The 16574-nt window shown below is 49.4% G+C and overlaps 1 protein-coding gene across 1 annotated transcript; it reads left to right on the forward strand.

Annotated features, from left to right (window-relative positions):
• Positions 1–3840: 3840 nt before the first annotated feature.
• Acads (acyl-CoA dehydrogenase short chain) lies at positions 3841–15815 on the forward strand. Its single transcript, XM_008840677.2, has 10 exons — positions 3841–3977; positions 7242–7405; positions 12822–12971; positions 13145–13256; positions 13687–13838; positions 14099–14269; positions 14340–14477; positions 14608–14703; positions 14893–14949; positions 15076–15815. The coding sequence occupies exons 1-10, from the start codon at positions 3932–3934 to the stop codon at positions 15226–15228; spliced, it is 1239 nt and encodes a 412-aa protein (XP_008838899.1). The 5' UTR covers positions 3841–3931; the 3' UTR covers positions 15229–15815.
• The last annotated feature ends 759 nt before the right edge of the window (positions 15816–16574 follow it).

Consider the following 16574-nt stretch of genomic DNA (forward strand, 5'->3'; position numbering starts at 1 on the left):
GGGGTCAAACCTGGTGCTTTATGCATGCCAGGCCAGCACTCTACACACAACGACCATCGAACTACATCCCAACCCTAAAGGAAGACTTATTAAGGTATATACAATAAGGGTCTCTTCATTTAAGAATACACTTTGGACCCGGCACTGGGGAAGCAGAGGCTGGTGAATCTATATGAGTTCAAGGCCAGCCTCATCTACACAGTGAGTTCCAGGCCAGCTGGGGCTATAGGGAGACCCTGTCTCAAAAAGACCAAAAAAAAAAAAGAAACCCGATGTGGTAGCTCATACCATGAGTTTGACGCCAGGCTGGGATAGGTAATGAGTTCCAGACCAGCCTGGACTATGGAGTAGGACCCCGACTCAAAAACAAAAATACCAGAAGTCTCCACTTTGGATCCTGCCTGTAATACCAGCACTCAAACTCGGGCAAGAGGATTGAGAGTTCAAAGCCAACCAGGGCTACATAGCAAGATCCTGTCTGAAGAAACGAATTCAAAAGTATAGTTTGAGCAGGGTGTGGTGGCACACACCTTTAATCCCAGCAATCAGGAAGCAGAGGCAAGCAGGTCTTTGAGATCTCTGTGAGCTTTGTCTGTGAGGACAGCCTGGTCTACACAGTTTCAGATCAGCTGGGGCTACAGGGAGACCTTGTCTGAAAAAACAAAAGTACAGTTTGGGCTGGGGAGGTGTAAGCTCAGGAATACAATACTTCCCTAGCATTTATGAGGCTATGGCTTTAATCCCCAGCACAATAAATAAAATGACACATTTGACACATGTACTCAGTCTTACCCCTATCAGTTGGGATATGGGATGTTTCTATCCCCTACCCTAAAAACTTCCCTTGGCTGCTCTGTGTTCATAGCCAGTTCATCCCCTAATCCCAGCCTTAGTTCTCTTGAAAGTAGTCTAATCCTGTCTCTATTAGAAACCTTGTGGGGTTTTTTTGTTTGTTTTTGAGACAAGGTCTCCCTTGTAGCCACAGCTAACCTGGAACTTGCTCTGTAGACCAGGGTGGCCTCAGTATCACAAAGATCTGCCTGCCTCTCTCTCCTGAGTGCTGGAATTAAAAGTGTGTGCCACCATTAATAAGATGGCTCAGCAGTTGATACACATTGCAGAGGACCTGAGTTCCATTCTCAGAGCCCATGTCTGGTGGCTCACAACCACTCCAGCTCCAGGGGGCTCTGATGTCTCTTTCTACTGCAGGTACCTGTACTCACGTGCGCATATGTACACACAAACATAATTCAAAACAATTAAAATTTTTTTTTTCTTTTTATGAGTGTTTTGTCTGCCTGTATATAAATGTACCATGTTTGTGTAATGCCCTCAGTAACCAGAAGAGGGCATTGGATCCACTGGTACTAGAGTGACAATAGTTGTGAGCCACTGTGTGGGTGCTGGGAACCAAACCTGGTCCTCTGTTATAGAAACCAGAAGATCTCTAGACAAATGTCTTGCCCTAGCCCCACTGTTAATAGTCATGTCCCTGTCTCAGGCCTGATAAAATGCCATAGCTGCAGTAAACTGGACAACCCACTTCTCTTGCCAGAATGTGTCTCTGCTGTCCTTGCACCCTGGTTATCAGTGTTTCTATCAAACAGCAACAGAAAAGTGACTAATACGCCATTCTAGTAGGAGCCTGAAAGAAAGTGCTGAGAGCAAAGTAGTTCCAGAGGGAAATAAGGACTTAAAAAGCAACTGGGATGTTTTGGCAAAGCATCTGGCTGTTCCACAATATGGGTTGTGAAGCTCAAAACTCAGGTCATCAGGTTTGGTGGCAGGTACCTTTCCCACTGAGCCATCTCAATTGTCAATGCATTTTTAAAAATAAAAGGTGTGCAGGCAAGGTGGCTTAGCTGGTAAAGGTGCTTGCTGTGCAAGCTTGGCAACCTGAGTTGGATCCCTGACACCCATATAAAGGGTGACAGGAGCCTCCACAAAGTTATCCTCTGACCTCAACACATGCAGTATTGAATGTGTGCCCACACACATTTCATACACTTATAATAATAAGGACTGGAGAGATGGCTCAGCAGTTAAGAGCACTGATTGTTCTTGAGAAGACTTGGGTTCAGGTCCCAGCACCCACATGGTGGCTAACAACGACTGGTGACTACAGTTCCAGGGGATCCAATGCCCTCTTCTGGCCTCCATGGACATTCATTGCACAACACTTCCATATGTGCAGACAAAACTCTCATACAATAAAAATCTAAAAATAAAAAAATTTAAAAAGCAATACAAAAGAAAGATATACTCAGGACTTCATTGCATATTTTATTGCTCTCTAGGAAGTTGTATTAGTTACTTTTCTGTTGCTGTATAAAACACAGTGATCAAGGGAACTTATAAAAGGAAGAGGTTATTTGAGCTTAAGTTTCCAGGTTCCAGGGGGATTAGAGTTGGTCATGACAAGGAGGCATGGTGAGGTGATTGGAGCAGGAGCAGAAAGTTAACTGCTCATATCTTCAGGCAGGCACAGGAAGCAGAGAGTGACTAGAAACCTGTCAAGATTTAAGAACTCTCAAATCCCACCCCCAGTGACATGCTTCCTCCAGCAAGGTCACATCTTTTAGGATCTCCCAAAACAGCACCACCAACTGAGGACAAAGTGTCCAAATACTTGGAACCTATGGGGGACAGTCTCATTCAAACCACCACAGAAGTGGCGCAATCCCACGGAAGGATGTGGGATTTTGGGTGTGCTAAGGACATGTACCTGGGTTATGGGGGGAGAAAACCTAAGGGGATGTGTGGAAGCCAGGAGGGCATGGAGAACCAATCAGACTTATGCTGCGGGCGGTCCCGGTGGGACAAGTGACTTCCAGCTTCTGCGACAGAGTTAGGATATTCTGAGGGTGCTAAGGATCAGGCATTGGGGTGCAGTTCCCTTACTCCCAGCAGGGCTTTGCCCCGTCACTGGAAGGTACATAGGACAGCAGTGCAACAGAAAAGAAGCAGCAGCTCCACCTCACTCTTGCTATCTCTCGGAAGAGCTCTTCATGCCTGGCAGCCCCATTTAAAGGGACTAAATACTGAGCACAGAACAAGATGAGGCCTCCAGCCGTTCTTGAAACCCCACAGGATTAGTGGGAGAGACGAAAAGTAAGAAAATTCCCTGGTGTAAAATGCCATAAATTAAAGGATGGATGGAGAAACTGCGAGAGCCAAATACTGGCAGGGCAGCCCAGGCCGGAGGGCTTTTATGAAGAGGAGCAAAAGGAACAGTGACTACAAAGGCCCAGCGCAGCAACAAGCCCTTAAACAGCTGCATGCCTTGTATGGGCGGAGTAAAGATGCTCAGGGAGCAGGCCGCAGAAGTTGGGGGCAGAGGTAGATACTAGCTCTTTATTTTTTCACCCTAATACTGGCTACTAAACCCAGGGGCCTCATGCATGCCAGGAGAGCAGTTTTCCACTTGAGCTGTATCCTCAGCCCTCTTCATACTTTCTATTTTGAGTCAGGGTCTCGCCAAGTTGCCTAAGCTGGCTTTGAGCTTACTCTGGAACACAGAGTGATCTTGAACTAGTGATCCTTTTGCCTTAGCCTCTTTGAGTAGCTAGGATGACAGGCCTGTTCGGAAGGGGCTTGGTTTTTAGGTCATGGAATTGGATTGGGGAATGGATTCTTTGGACAAAGCGTCTTGAACCGAGAATGAGGATTCACTGCCTGTTTGTTTTGGTCCTGTGCCCTTAGCGCCATTGTTAAAGATGAGAGCAGGACCAGCCGCTGACCCACTTAGTACATTTCCCTTGCAGGAGGGTCTGCAGTTGTCCGCCTTAGGCCACGCCCCTGCAGAGTGATGGGCCCGCCCTGTGCTCCGCCCCTGCAGGACGAAGGGCGTGGCCTGTGCGCCGCCCCGTACTCCGGAACCCGGAGCTGACCGCCTGAAGTCCCTGAGCTGTAGGCTCACGCCGTGTCCGTTATGGCCGTCGCGCTGCTAGCCCGGACCTGTGGCCCACTCCGTGGAGGTGAGTGCGCTCGAGCTGCGCCCCGCCGAGCCCCGGGGCTGGCTGAGCCCGCCGGGGTCCGGCTGCAGCGGGCGGAACCCCCTGCGGCTGCGCGGCTTTTGTCCCTGTTGGGTGGCCTTTGGCTCTTGCCCGGCCGGGTTTTTCAGGAATCCTGGCTCCTGCTCCGACTCCCACCCTGGCACCCCCATCGCCCGCTCCTTTGCATGGCTGCATCCACACCCCCGTCCCTCGTTTCAGCTCCAGTGGAGGTTCTGGTTGTGCCCTTCCTCCCTTGCGAGGCCTGATTTTGAACTCCCACTCTGATATGTGACCTTGGACAAGACGCTCAGCCTCTCTGCATCAATAGGTCCATGTGTGAACCATTACCATCCTCAGAGACCTGTTGATTACAGGATCCATATAAATAATACAGTGGTTGGCAGCCAACAGGTGTCCCATAATGTTAGCCGTTGTGGGTTATTTTTAATACAGTGCCTTTCCCTTCCACATTTGTCTCCTGCTGTAGCAACCCAGGCCAGGCCTCCAGGGCTTCCTTTGGCTAATCCAGAGCCATACAATGACAGAGAGGAGCCGGGCATGGTGGCACACGCCTTTAATCCCAGCACTCAGGAGGCAGAGGCAGAGGCAGGTGGATCTCTGTGAGTTCAAGGCCAGCCTGGTCTGCATAGTGAGTTCCAGGACAGCTGGGGCTACAGAGAGACCCTGTCTCAAAAACACCAAAACAAAACAAAACAAAACAAAACAAAACAAACCAGTAACAGAGAGGAACCTCCGACTGAGACCTGAGCTAAATCAACCATTTTTATTTAGTATTTCTTTAATCCTCCCACTCCCAGGAGACAAATGCTATTGTTGTCCACATTTTATAGAAATTGCGACTCAGTGAACTTAAACCTTTGCCTGAGTTCACAGGGATGTGGTATTATTATAATTAGTGCTATACCGAAGATTGAATGAGATAGTGTCCAGGAAGTGTTCAGCAAGCAGTGAGCATTCAGCTAGCCTGTTGTGCTAGGGATTGAATCCATGGCCTCATAAATGCTAGGGAAGCACTATATTACTGAGCTATACCCCCAGCTCAAATAAACTACACCCCTAGCCCAAACTATACTTTTTTTTTTTTTTTGAGGCAAGATCTCCCTATAGCCCCAGCTAGCCTAGAACTCACTATGTAGACCAGGCTGGCCTCGAACTAACAGAGGTCCACCTGCCTCTGCCTCCCAAGGGTTGGGATTAATAAATGTGTGTGCCACCATGCCCAGCTTAATTCTTTTCTTTAAAGATTTATTTTTATTTTTTAAATTTATGTGTATTTGTATTTGTCTCTGTGAGTATATGACTCGTGTGCCAATACCTGAAGAGGCCAGAAGAGGGGATCAGATCCCCTGAGCTGTAGTTACAGGTGGTTGTGAGCTGCCCAACATGGATGCTGGGAACCTAACTCTAGTGCTCTGGAGGAGCAGGAAGTGTTCTTACTGGCTGAGCCATCCCAGCCTCATGGGTGGATAATTCTTTGTTGTGGGGGTTGTTTTGTGAATGCTAGGATATTTAGGAGTGTCCTTGGCCTCAAGCCACTGGATACCAATAGCAGTCCCCTTTCTAGCATGACATCCAATATATGTCTGCAGACATTGCTAGGTATCTCCTGGGTGTGTGTAAAACCTTCACCTCTTAAATTAGTGGATCATGATTCTTCATGTCTTTATTTTTGAGACAATCTTACTTTGTGCATGTATATGTATGTGCATGTTTGTGGACCTGTGCCTTTGGGTGCTCATGTATGTAAGTTTTCATGCACCTGTGTGCACACATAATGTATGGAGGTCAGAGATTGATATCAAATATGTTCTTTTATTGTGCTCCATTGGTTTTTAAAAAGTATTACATTGGGGCTGGAGAGATGGATCAGCAGTTAAGAGCACTGACTGCTCTTACAGAGGACCCAGGTTCGATTCCCAGCACCCACATGGTGGCTATGGACCATTCTTAACTCCAGTTCCAGAGGAATCCAAAGCCCTCTTCTGACCTCCGTGGCATCGCATGACACGGGTGCACTCACATACATGCAGGCAATACACTCATACACATAAAATAAAAATAATAAAAAAAAGATATAATGGAGTCCCATATGAATACACACACACACACACACACACACACACACACACACACACAAAGTATTACATTTTAGCCGGGCATGGCGACGCATATCTTTAATCCCAGCACATGGGAGGCAGAGAGAGATGGGCCTCTGTGAGTTCAAGGCTAGCCTGATCTATATAGCAAGTTCTAGGCCAGCTGGGGCTACAGGGCCACCCTGTTTCAAAAATACTCCCCGCCCCAATCATTATGTTTTACTTACTGTGTGTGCTCACATGCATGCCACGACATACGTGTGGAGGTCAGAGGACAACATGTGGGAGTCAGTTCTCTCCTACCATGTGGGGCCTGGAGTTGAACTCAGGTTCAGGTTTAGCTGCAAGTACCTTGACCTGTTGAATCATCTCACTAGCCCTCCACTTTGCTTATTGAGACAGGACTCTCACTGAATGTAGAGCCTACCAGTTGCCTAAGCTGCCTGGCCAGTGAGCTCTGAGTATCCCTCTAAAGGATTATAGGCATACGGCACCACTGGGATCCAAACTCAAGTCCTCATGCTTGCACAGCAGGCATCTTGCCATCTAAGCCATCTCTCCAGCCCCCAGGGCTTCTTTATGTAGCCCAGGCTGGCCTCAAATATGTAGTCCTGATTCAGCCTCCTGAGTGCTGAGATTATAGGCATGCACCACTATGCCTGGCTATGATTATTATTATTACTTATTCTTAAAGATCTCAGGGGTGGAGAAATGGCTCAGCAGTTAAGAGTACTTGCTCTTGCAAAGGAACTGAGCACCCATGTTGGTGGCTCCTAACCTGTAAGTCCAGCTCCAGGGGATCTGATGGCTTTTGTGGCCTCTGAGATTATGTGACTGCACATGCACGCATGCACGTGTGCACACACACACACACACACACTTTAACAAGTATTAAAGGCCGGGCGTGGTGTCACACGCCTTTAATCCCAGCACTCCGGAGGCAGAGGCAGGTGGATCTCTGTGAGTTTGAGGCCAGCCTGGTCTCCATAGTGAATCTAGGCTGGTTAGGGCTACAGGGAGACCGTCTCAAAAACAAAACAAAAACAAAGCAAGAAAACAAACAAACAAAAAAAAGTATTAAAGAGCTCCTGCATTCTCCTTCACTGACTGCTGCCCTTCCTGCTGCTAGCTCTCCATCCTTGGGACTGGCGCAGATTGCATACTGTCTACCAGTCTGTGGAACTGCCTGAGACACATGAAATGCTGCGCCAGACATGCCGTGACTTTGCCGAGAAAGAACTGGTGCCCATTGCAGCCCAACTGGACAAGGAGCATCTCTTTCCAGCAGCTCAGGTGAGTGCTGGGGCCACCTGACAACGGGTGGCCGCCTGTCCTTGTATGGGTGACAACAGAGGCACTGAGACCCTAGGCAGGGAACTTAGTATGTACTCTTGAAAGTTTGCCTTGTTCACCATTGGGCCTTTAGCCAAGATTTTATTTATTTTAAATATTTTATTTATTATTTTAATTTTATGTGTATGAGTGTGTTGCCTGCATGTATGTGAGTGTACCTGTGTTGTGCAATGCCTCAGAGGTCAGATGAGGGCTTCAGATTCCCCTGGAACTGGAGTGAAGGACAGTTTGCGGCTGCCTGTGGGTGCTGGGAATCGAACCTGGGTCCTCTGCAAGAGCAGTCAGTGCTCTTAACTGCTGAGCCATCTCTCCAGCCCCTATTTATTTATTTTTGAGACAGGGTCTTTCTATGCAACTCTCACTGACCTGCCACTCAGTATGTAGACCTCAACTCACAGAGATCTGCCTGCCTTTGCTTCCTGAGTACTGGGATTACAGGTGTCCACCAGTACGCCCAGCTTTAGCCAAGATTTTAAATCCAAAATAATAATAAGAAATGGCAGACGATAAGTATTCTTCCTACGTGTCAGGGATTGAGCTAATAATAGTAAATGCTTATACAGTGGTGGACATGTGTGACATACTGTTCTAAGTACATGGCATTGGATGCCGTTAAAAATTTTTTTGTACATTTTATTTATTTGTATGTATATGAGTGTTTTGCCTGCATGTATGTAAGTACAACTGTGTGTGCAATGCCCAAGGAGGCCAGAAGAAAGCATCAGATCTGGAACTGGAGTTATGGGTGGTTGTTAGCCTCCATGTGGGTGGTGGGAACAGAACTTGGGTCCTCTGCAAGAGCAGCCAGTGCTTTTAACTACTGAGCCATCTCTCTAGGCCACGACTTCTTTTTTCTTTTTTTCAAACTAAAAATATTTGTTATTATTGTGTCTGCACATGGTGTGTGTGTGTGTGTGTGTGTGTGTGTGTGTGTGTGTGTGTTGGGGTAGAGCATATGTGCCAAAGTGCACGCATGTGGAAGTCAGGACAACTTTGTAGAGTGGGCTCTTTCCTTCCACTGTTATGTGGGTTCCAAGGATCGAACTCAGGCTGTCAGGCTTGCTTGGCAAACACATTACCCACCGAGCCATCCTGACAGCTCCTGTCATCCTTTTCTATACAGCTAGGGTAAGCAAAGCAACCTCCCAGAGTTTCCAGTGTGTGGAGCTAGACTTCATAGTCTGCTCTGACTGCCTTCAAAACCCTTCCACATCCACCATCCATGTACTGTCCCAGAGGCCAGCGGGGAGGCCTCATTCTATTTGGAAATGGTACTGTTAAGCCTCCCCCATCCCCACCACACCCTCCAAACTTGTTCCTCAAGAAAGAGAAAAGGCAAACAGGCCTTTGAGCAGCAGCAACAGGGAGGTCACTGCCTAAGACATGGCTGTGTAGACCATGCTGGCCCTGAACTCACAGAGATCTACCTGTGTGCTGGGAGTAAAGGTATGCACCACCACACCCTGCTATTCTATGTTTTATTTATTTATATGTGTGTGGATATGCATGTGTGCTTAGTTACCTGTGGAGGTCAGAAGAGGGCATAGGATAGAACTGGAGTTATAGTTGGTTGTGAGCTACGCAACATGGGTGTTGGGAACAGAGCTCTGGTCTTCCGCACGAGCAATATGCACTCTTAACCACTGAGCCATCTCTCCAGCCCCAAGAATTTTTTTTAATGGAAAAAATAAGATACCCAGCCCAGATGGTTTTATGAGCATTCTAAGAGAAGTAAAGGAAGCAAAGCCCAAGGGCCTGCCTCACCTGTTTCTGTCAGAATAAAACCTGGTTTACTGAGTTTTTCCCATCTCCTTGAGCTGCATATGAGCTGAGAACTAAACCCTTGGCCTGCTCATGCAGTTACTGATTAATGATGTTAATCTGTGGGCCTCAGGTGCTAGGGCATGCTGCTGCACGTTAGCAAGTATCAGATAATAAATAATATGATATTTATTCTTTGAGAATTTCATACATGTACACAATGGGTATCAGACTAGTTAATGCATAGATTAAGGCAGGGTTTACAGTTGGAGTGGTGGCACATGCCTATAATTCCAGCACTCAGGAGGAGAAGCAGGAGGATTGAGGGTTCAAGGGCAGCCTAGGCTACATACCAAGACCTCACCTAAAAAGAAAAGCCACAATGTATATCTGCTGTCTAGTTTGGAGTGCTTTTGGTTTGTTATCATGACATGTCACAGCAGAAGTGCACCTGTGTGACCATAAGAAATCTGGTTTGGGGCTGGCGAGATGGCACAGAAGGTAAGAGCACTAGCTGCTCTTGCAGAGGACCAGGATTCAGTTCCCAGCACCCATGTGGTGGCTAACAAATCATCTATAACTCTAGTTCCAGGGGACCTGACACCCTTTTCTGGCCTCCATGGGCATTGCGTGACATAGGTGTACATACATACATGCAGGCAAAGCACTCGTACACATAAAATTAAAATAAATCTTAAAAAAAAAAAAGAAAGAAAGAAAGAGCTGGACATGGTGGTGCAGACCTTTGGTCCCAGCACTTGGGAGGCAGAGGCAGGCGGATCTCTGTGAGTTCAAGGCCAGCCTGGTCTACATAGTGAATTCCAGGCCAGCTGGGGCTACAGGGAGACCCTGTCTCAAAAAGACCAAAAAAAAAAAAAAAAAAAAAAAATCTGGTTTCTCAGACCTGAGTAACTTTCCCTGGGCAGCAATGCCTTCTGTCACAGCCAGAAAGAAAACACATCTGTGCAACTCTTGCACAGGGTCTGCTGTTGACCTCCTTGAACTTTGCATCTGCATACTTTATATTACTGTCCTGTGTCCTCTGCTAAGGAAACCTTAGCTGTGTCATAACCTGACACCCGGCCATGGGAATCCTTCCAGCCAATCACTGATGCTTGAGGATCCTCACAAGCTCAAGCATCTGCTGGCCCTGTACCTTCCTCTGCTCTGGGCTGCTGTGGTTCCCGCTGTGGTTGGTTAAAACCACTTTATCTGTAGAGAATTCTCTTACTGTCTTCACCTTAGATTAAAAAAAAAATCAATTAAAAAGAAAAGCCAGAAGTGAAGACATTAAAGCATGTGGCTTTCAGGAGGCTGAGAAGAGGATCCTGGGTTCAAGGTCAGCCTGAGCTACATTCTGAGACCTAAAAGCCAACCAAACAAATGAAAAAACCCAGACAAACAAAAAAACACCCCCATAACCCCAAACTAATAAAACAAACCCCAAACCAAAGTCATCGTCTATAGCTGATGTTTGGAAGTTGTCCATTTCAGGTATGCGTACATACACATACATGTCATCTTCAAAACACTGCATCAGAGGAGACACTTCCTGTCTGCAGTATCAGCTCAGGAAAGTGAGGCCAGCATGACGTCACTGAGCTGGTGGGTGAGGAGCTGATACAGGCTTCTGCGCCTCCTGTAGGACCCACGTGTAGGGAGTGCTGAGCTGTTTCCTGAAGAATATTGTATTTACTCAGAATAGAATAGCAGGTTTATAGGAGAAGGGCCACAGGGAGGGGACTGTGAGGAAGGCAGGCCAGAGTTAGGGGGAGGCTGGTGCCTGTTTTTGCCTTTGCTGTTTCATAACCTAAGTGGACTTTAGTCTTTTTATGTCTAAACTAACAAAAGAAAGAAATAAATAGGAGTTTACAGTGCCATTTTGTTGTTAAGGAGAATTAGAAACAATGTTTACAGCCAACCTCTGACTTCTTATCCTTGAAATGTGTAAATTTTTTAGAGGGAAAAGGTTGCTAGGTGTCAAGTCCCAGGCTTTGCAAATGCTAGACTGGTGCTGTGTCACTAAGATCCGCCCTCAGCCCCTTCTCAGTGAAGGGTAAAATTTAAAAAAAAAAAAATTCTTAGGTCAAGTGTGGCAGTGTACATCTTTTATCTTGGCACTCAGGAGGCAGAGGCAGGAGGATCTCTGAGTTTGAGGCCATCTTGGTCTACATAGCAAATTCTAGGCCACCCAAGGCTATACAATGAGGCCCTGTCTGAAAAAACAAAAACAAAATCAAAACAATAGGGCATGGTGGCAGACCTATAATTTCAGTATTAAGTTTTTTTAAAGGGAATTAGGTCTTTGGGTTTTTTTTTTTTTAATGTGTGTGTGTGTGTGTGTGTGTGTGTGTGTGCGTGTGTGTGTGCGTGTGTGTTGAGACAGTCTCAGCTGGCCTGGAACTCTCTGTGTAGACCAGGTTGGCTTTTAACTTACAGAGACTCACCTGCCTCTGCCTCCCGAGTGCTGGGATTAAAGGTGTGCACCACCATGCACTATGGTGAACATAGACATACTCAAGATAACTAATATTTTTTAAATGTGAGTTTTATTGGAAGATTTACTTTATTATTTATTTATGTGAGTGTGTGCTTGTGTGTGCCCTCAGAGGTCAGAAGAGGGCATCAGATCCTTTGAAGCTGGAGCTAGAGTTACAAGGGTTGTGAGCCACCCAGTTGGATGCTGGGAACTGAACTCTAGTGGAGACAGGAGGATCAGAAAGTCATCCTCCATTGCATAATGAATTTGAGGCCAGCCTGGGCTATACGAGACCCTGTCTCAACAAATGGCAAACACAGACTCCAAGTTGTTCTATGTGATGCACTTTTTTTCACTTACAGAGGAAAGGGGTTTATTTAACTCACAGTTCTGGAGGTTCAGAGTTCATGACTGAGCTGGACATGGGCCCTTGGTTTGGCTTCTAGTGAACCTGAAGTCACAGCAGCTGAACATTATTGACTCACTATTGTTGTTGCTTCAAAAAAGAAGTTCCGAACTCTTGTCATCAGTATATTCGCTCACTGGTATTGAGTATACAGCACTAAGGGAAAGCACAGGGTCTTTTTCCCATGGCCATGGCAGAAGATCATAGTCAAGCTAAGCATGCTAACAGATGGGAATTTCCAGCTGTGGAAGTATTGCCAAGTGTCCAGTGGAGATCAGAAGGAAAGGGGGAAGAGATAATAGCTAGTTCATGCAGAGTATTGCTGTCATAGGAAACAGCATGTGCAAAGGTCCTATGGTTGGTGCGTGTGTGTGTGTGTGTGTGTTTCATGCACACATGCAGGTCGGGGAATGAAGGAAGGTCAGTATGGCTCAATGCTTTCTGCTCCTGACCTCCTAATCCTCTAAAGGACATCCTGTGCCTTCTGCCTGCTTGCTATTGTGGCTATGGGCAGAGAGATGGACACATGTAAAGTGTGGAGGCAGCATGGTGTTGTCACACAGGCCTCAGCTAGGGGAATCGAATCATTGTAGATGGGTAGGGTCCATAGGCTGAGTGTGTGCATGCTCTGGCTATCTGGAGTGTTGGGCTGGGGAGAGTGGGCCCCAGAAGCTGCCCCTGCCATAACCACCGTCCCTCCTTGGGGCCAGGTGAAGAAGATGGGTGAGCTTGGGCTGCTGGCCATGGATGTGCCTGAGGAACTGAGTGGTGCAGGCTTGGATTACTTGGCCTATTCCATTGCCCTGGAGGAGATCAGCCGTGGCTGTGCCTCCACTGCAGTCATCATGAGCGTCAACAACGTGAGCCTTCCTGGGTCCTGGGACAGGTGGGGAAGCTGCCTGGGGCTGTGTGTATACCCAGCCATGTGTCTCAGGCCCCATCTGCCTGTGGCCACATCTGGCCTTGATCCTCTGGATGGGCCTCTGGTGAGGTGAGCAGGTGGTGTCCAACAACTCCCTACTGTCCCCACCAGTCTCTCTACTTGGGGCCAATCCTGAAGTTTGGCTCTCCAGAGCAGAAGAGGCAGTGGATCACCCCTTTCACCAATGGTGACAAAATTGGCTGCTTTGCCCTCAGTGAACCAGGTACTGAACAAGGCAGGGTTGCCCCATCTCCTTACCTCAGAACTGGGGTGACAGACCCAGGTGGGAACTGGGTTCCCTCAGAGGGAGAAGCGGGGCTGGGGGACCTGCTGCACATTGAGTCTTGAACCACTGGAGAGGCCTCAGGGTAGACTGCTGGGCTGGACCACGGCTCCCTGGGTGTACAAGGAGATGTGCTGCCCATTTTGGGTGAAGGTTTTGTCTTGAAGACATCCCACTTCTTACACTGACCCCTGGGTTCTCTTGGAGTCTGAAGCTTTGGGAGTGGGCTGGAGCTTTCTCTTGGAAACCAGGCCCTGGCTTTAGAGCCTAAGTTGCAGGATCTTTGTGATTGCCAAGCCAGGGGCTAGGCTGGTGCCTTGTGCCATGAGGAGTGGGGATACACAGGGTCCTGAGTCTGTGTGTGCGGCAGGGAATGGCAGTGATGCAGGAGCTGCTTCTACCACTGCCCGGGAAGAAGGTGACTCGTGGGTCCTCAATGGCACCAAAGCCTGGATCACCAACTCCTGGGAGGCTTCGGCCACTGTGGTCTTCGCCAGCACAGACAGGTCCCGGCAAAACAAGGTGGGGGCCCCACAATGGGCAGTGTACCCCTGGATGGTCATTTCTAGATCAGAACTCTTTTCTGGGCCCTGCTGGAGCTGTTCCTACTCAGGGGTGAGGTGGGTCCTTTCTTTCCCCCCTGGAATTAGCACCACTTCTCTAAGCCGGTAGAGTGTTCTGGCTGGGTATAGAGGGGCTGGAGCTTGTGTGGGGGTGCTGTGGTCTGGGTGGGGCTCCAGCAGCAGTTCTGGGGAGTCACCCTAGCTCTTGGGGTCTTTTAGGGGATCAGTGCCTTCCTGGTTCCCATGCCAACACCTGGGCTCACACTGGGCAAGAAGGAAGATAAGCTGGGCATCCGGGCTTCATCCACAGCCAACCTCATCTTTGAGGAATGTCGCATCCCCAAGGAGAATCTGCTGGGGGAGCCGGGGATGGGCTTCAAGATAGCCATGGTGAGCTGGGTAGTCTCCTGGTCCAGGCCTTGGGCCCAGCCTGCAGCCACTGACTGGGCGTTCCCCACAGCAAACCCTGGACATGGGCCGCATTGGCATCGCCTCCCAGGCCCTGGGCATTGCCCAGGCTGCCCTTGATTGTGCTGTGAAATATGCTGAGAACCGCAATGCCTTTGGGGCTCCCCTCACCAAACTCCAAAGCATCCAGGTAGGAGGTGGGAGGTGGGACTTAAGGAGCTGGGCCTGGGATGAGGGAGGGAAGCTTTTTGCACCTGCTCCCATGCCCAACCAGGAGAGAAGGAGTGCATCTGCTGATGGGTGGGGCCGGATTATTGCAGTTCAAGCTGGCAGACATGGCCCTGGCTCTGGAGAGTGCTCGCTTGCTGACCTGGCGTGCTGCCATGTTGAAGGACAATAAGAAGCCGTTCACCAAGGTGCCTGTGGGGAGGGGCTCCCAAGGCTGCGGGGCTGAAGAGGTCAGGTGGGGGGCTGAGAGAGGTCAGGTATGCGCCTGAGGGTTTACTGTGCTAAGGGGGAGGCTGCATAAGGGGTTCCTGCTGAGGGCGAAGAGCTGGGGGCTCCCCTGAAGCGAAGGTCCTGACTCTACCATCCCTGGTGGGTAGGAATCTGCCATGGCCAAGCTTGCTGCTTCTGAGGCTGCAACAGCCATCAGTCACCAGGTGAGCAGGGAGCATGGGTGTAGCCCCTCCCCCAGCGGTGCCCCTTGTGAGGCTGAGATCCAGCCCTGTCTTTCCACACTCTGGGGTACATCTGCCTTCTGAGTGCCTGCTTTTCTTTCCTCTTAGGCCATCCAGATCCTGGGCGGCATGGGCTACGTAACAGAGATGCCAGCAGAGCGGTACTACCGAGATGCCCGCATCACCGAGATCTATGAAGGCACCAGTGAGATCCAGAGGCTGGTGATTGCTGGGCATCTGCTCCGGAGCTACCGGAGCTGAGCCCCTTCTGAGGGCCCAGCACCTGCCTGCCTGGCTGCCTATGGACCTAGAGAAAGGGCAGAACTACAGGCCTGAACTTTGATGCCTGGTCAGATGATGAAGGGACCTGCCTCATGCTGGCTCATCGTGTCCCTTACTGTACCCTCCCAAATTGTCTGTCTCAGGGAAAGGAAAGACCAATTCCTGTGACCTATGACTGAGGACAAATTAGTCTCAATTCAGAACTGGGCTCAGCTACCTCTTGACAACCTACCAACAGTGCCTCTTGCTTCATCTGAGTAATCTTCTGGAGATGGAGCCACCAGAGGGCTGAGTGATCCCAGCACTCCCCAGGGCTGTTCCTGTGGGTCCTGCTGCTCAGCGAGGACACTAGGGATAGGGCAGGGTCAGAAGGAGGTGGACAAAATGCCCAGGCCTTCCGTAGCAGAAGTTTCGGTATCTCCTGCCCCAGGGTCCCAGTCTTGGGAAGGTCATGAGGGGGAACGCGGGGGCATAGGCCCATGGTAGAGGTCACATGAGTGCAGGCTGTGGTCTGCCAGGCCGGTGTGGGAACCACCTGTAGCCAATAAAGCACACCTGTACCCTGACCTGCACCAGCATCTTTCTTCCCTGGGTTTTCTGGCCACAGTCCTGGCCTAACACTATGTGTGATCTGCACCCCAGGTGAGTGTCTGGGAGCATAGTCCACCAGCAGGCCAGGACCCTTGGATTGGAAGGTCCTCTAGGGTCTCTTAAACAGATGGGGGGGCGGGGCTGAGCAGTGCCTGGAAGAGGGACAGGAGCCAGGCCGGAGGTGGCCCTGAGGCCCAAATGGGAGGAAGTGGAGACCTGAAAGGCAGCCTTCTGCCTAGCATAGAAATGCTCAGGACCCAGCCCTGAGCAACCAACGAGAGGGGGACTTGCCCCAGGTCCTGCTGCCAATCAAACTGGCTTTGGTCCAGGGTTCCTGAGTTTGTAACTGCTTTGGGCCAATGTTGTGAGTGAAGCAACCAGACAATAGTGCAAAGAGGAAGAAGCTGGGAAAGAAAGGATGGACACGTCTGCCTCTGGAGGGAGGGCGGGATGGAGACCAAAGACCCCTCAGGACCACCTTCCAGGGGATGCCCAGCAACCTGGAGTTGTCACTACGTGTGGACTGCTGTGCCCACTGCTAGCAGTGGGCCTTGGGTGCACTGGGTGTGTGGAGCCAGGGAGCCGCACTCCCTCCTGGATGTTTAGATTCTGATTCCTCCACTGCACTGGTGGGCCCCCATGGGCAGGGCAGGCAAATGTGTCTTCCAGCAAAGGAGGCCCACCTGGCTCTCAGGAAGTTTCTATCCAGTGCTCTTGAGGGCAGGGATGGCCTG

This window comes from Nannospalax galili, unplaced genomic scaffold, assembly GCF_000622305.1.
Source record: "Nannospalax galili isolate Female #2095 unplaced genomic scaffold, S.galili_v1.0 scaffold911, whole genome shotgun sequence".
NCBI classification, from domain to species: domain Eukaryota; kingdom Metazoa; phylum Chordata; class Mammalia; order Rodentia; family Spalacidae; genus Nannospalax; species Nannospalax galili.

Coding starts and splice junctions, on each gene's coding strand:
- Acads (XM_008840677.2), top strand. CDS start 3,932: ATGGCCGTCGCGCTGCTAGCCCGGACCTGTGGCCCACTCCGTGGAG. Junction 14,478..14,607: donor CCAAACTCCAAAGCATCCAG/GTAGGAGGTGGG, acceptor GGATTATTGCAG/TTCAAGCTGGCAGACATGGC. Junction 14,950..15,075: donor CAACAGCCATCAGTCACCAG/GTGAGCAGGGAG, acceptor CTTTCCTCTTAG/GCCATCCAGATCCTGGGCGG.